General features: G+C 40.6%; 1 protein-coding gene across 1 annotated transcript in view; it reads right to left on the bottom strand.

The window, feature by feature from the left end:
* Positions 1–2569, bottom strand: part of dgkb (diacylglycerol kinase, beta) — a 101958-nt gene that overhangs the window by 28566 nt on the left and 70823 nt on the right. Inside the window, exon 20 of the mRNA XM_037676513.1 lies at positions 2084–2148. Coding sequence (XP_037532441.1) covers positions 2084–2148 — 65 coding nt within the window. The remainder of the gene's footprint in view (positions 1–2083; positions 2149–2569) is intronic.

Genomic DNA, 2569 nt, shown 5'->3' with positions numbered 1-2569 from the left:
CCACTGAGGGATTTGAATAGGGAATATTTGTAGTTCTAGACTGGAATCGAACTGGGAAAGAAAGTAAAACTTCATGTTTTGGTTCAAGATATTCAGGAGCTGCACTGTGGAGAAGAACAGGGACTTTTTGTATTTATTTAATTTTTCATGTCCGAGGCAGCGCAGAGTGAGTGGAGGGAGAAACTTTATCCATCACTACGTGTAAAGGCAGAGCCAGAGGGTGATCAAAGGTGGCCTTGGCCACCATTGATTAATCTTTGGCCACCCCACTGCATCATTTGAGGCAGCTATAATTTAAAGCAAGAGCCAGAAAGCATAGTTTCCTCAAATGATTGGGGTGATTGGGGCCAGTGGCCCTCACCCCGATAGTCGCTAAATGCTTCGAAAAACTGGTCATGACTCACATCAAAACAACCATCAACATCAACGAGGACCCTCATCAGTATGCATACCGTGAGAACCGATTAACAGAGGATGCCATCTCCTCTGTGGTCCACACTGCACTCACCCACCTGGAGCAGAAGGACTCTTATGTACGTCCGTATGCTCTTTGTGGACTTCACATCCGTCTTCAACATCATGACCCCCTAAACCCTGATGGACAAATTGTTCACACTAGGACTAAGCCCCTCCATTTGCAACTGGGTACTAGGCTTCCTAACAAACAGACCACAGTTAGTGAGGATCCACAACTTCTCCTCCTCCACCATAACCTTCAGCACTGGCTCTCCTCAGGGATGTGTGTTGAGCCCCCTCCTGTTTACTCTGCTCACGTATGATTGTGCAGCTACCCATCCAGGCTGTCACATTGTAAAGTTTGCAGATGATACAGCGGTGGTGGGATGCATCACAAACAATGATGAGTCCAGCTACAGGCAAGAGGTGGAACACCTGGAGAGCTGGTGCAGAGAGAATAACCTTCACATCAATGTGAAGAAGACAAAGGAGATGGTTGTGGACTTCAGAAGGAACAAAAACACCTACACCCCCCTGAACATAAGAGGATCTGTGGTGGAAGTGGTCTCCAGCTACAAGTACTTGGGTGTGCACCTGAATGACAACCTCAGCTGGAGCAACAACACCACCATTATATATGAGTCACATATATATATATATATATATATATATATACTAAAATAAACTACTACTAAGTGCTTGTACTACTATTCCTACTTCACAGTTTTTTACTTATCGCGGGGCTTCAGGGTACAGTTCCCCTCAATAAACGAGGGACTATATGTCGGCAGCCATCTTGGATTTTGATGCAGCTGCCAGATTTTCAGACGGAGCATTTCTTACACCAGATGCAGCCACACACCAAAATAGAAGTCGATTCCTTAATTATTTTTCATGTTTATTTATTATTCATTATTTTTCATACAACATGCACTGACGGACGGACAAAGGGCATTTCTGGTTCTCCCTGTTCGCTCTCTGACGGGTCAAGTTTGTTTTTAACCTCTTCAGGAGTTGCAAGTAGATGAAAAAATGCAGTTTATGTTGAGTCGTTTTCTTTATTTTAATAAAATACAGGGAATACGGAACACTGATTATGTCTATACTGCTCATTAGTTTAAGACAACTGAAAACCTGCTTTGGGTTCAACAGCATCTTTTTCATCTTCATCTTCATCTGTCTTCAGGGCTGTGGGAGCATGTTGCAGCTGGGGGGGTGCTGTGAGCGTGCATGAGTTTTTGTGAGACTTTGTTTGACCCTAAACACCCGTATGAAAATTATTCTGATAGCAAATCACTGAAACGCACTCTGGCCGTCGTCCATGGGGTCTGATCTGAATTGTACTGCACTTACAAAATAAAAGCACGTGAAAGCATTGTCTTGGAAAATTATAAAAATTTTGCATGCAAATAAATAATTATAGTCCTAATTTATAAACATCCAAATAGATTTATAATTATAAATATTATATATTTTTTGCAGTTTTTTGTAAAACAAATTGTGTTTTTATGAAAGAGTCTGTAGATTTGATTTTTAATGGGGTTTTTTTTGTTAGGAGCTTTGTGACTTTTTTAACGTATAAAACAAGATATTTTAAAAAGTACCAGGTTAGACGACACAAGCTCACCTGCTGTTGAACTTCTCAGGATGCTTCTCTCTCATGACGTGGAAACGATGAGCGATGGACGCATCCTGAAAAAGAGAAAAACTCAAATTTCCTGATGGCAAATAAAGTTTATGTTTATACGATAAGAAGTTAAAACCGCCTCCCTCTCATTTAGACTGGGATCTCGTAGACTCCCTGATTGTTCAAACTGTCCACTAGAATAAGACGGAGACTTTCACCTAAACACACATCAGTTTTATTCAGTGTTCCTGGTGCAGGGACTTGAGAACAACTGTTTTCTTCTGTTTTCTGTTTTTAAGTCGTGTTATCAAAAAGTTGTAACTACTTTTTCGTTACTACTTCCTTAATGTTTTATTCTTTGATTTTATTGTTTTTCTATCTTTGTGATGTGCAGCTCAAAGCAGCTGGCAACTTGTGCATTTCCTTCAAGATAATAAAGTCTCATCTATCATCTCATCTATCATCTCATCTATCATCTCATCTATC

Source organism: Nematolebias whitei, chromosome 5, assembly GCF_014905685.2.
Source record: "Nematolebias whitei isolate Nwh7 chromosome 5, NemWhi1, whole genome shotgun sequence".
NCBI lineage: Eukaryota > Metazoa > Chordata > Actinopteri > Cyprinodontiformes > Rivulidae > Nematolebias > Nematolebias whitei.
The sequence above is the reverse complement of the archived record's forward strand: the minus strand, read 5'-3'. Positions and strand labels throughout refer to the sequence as shown.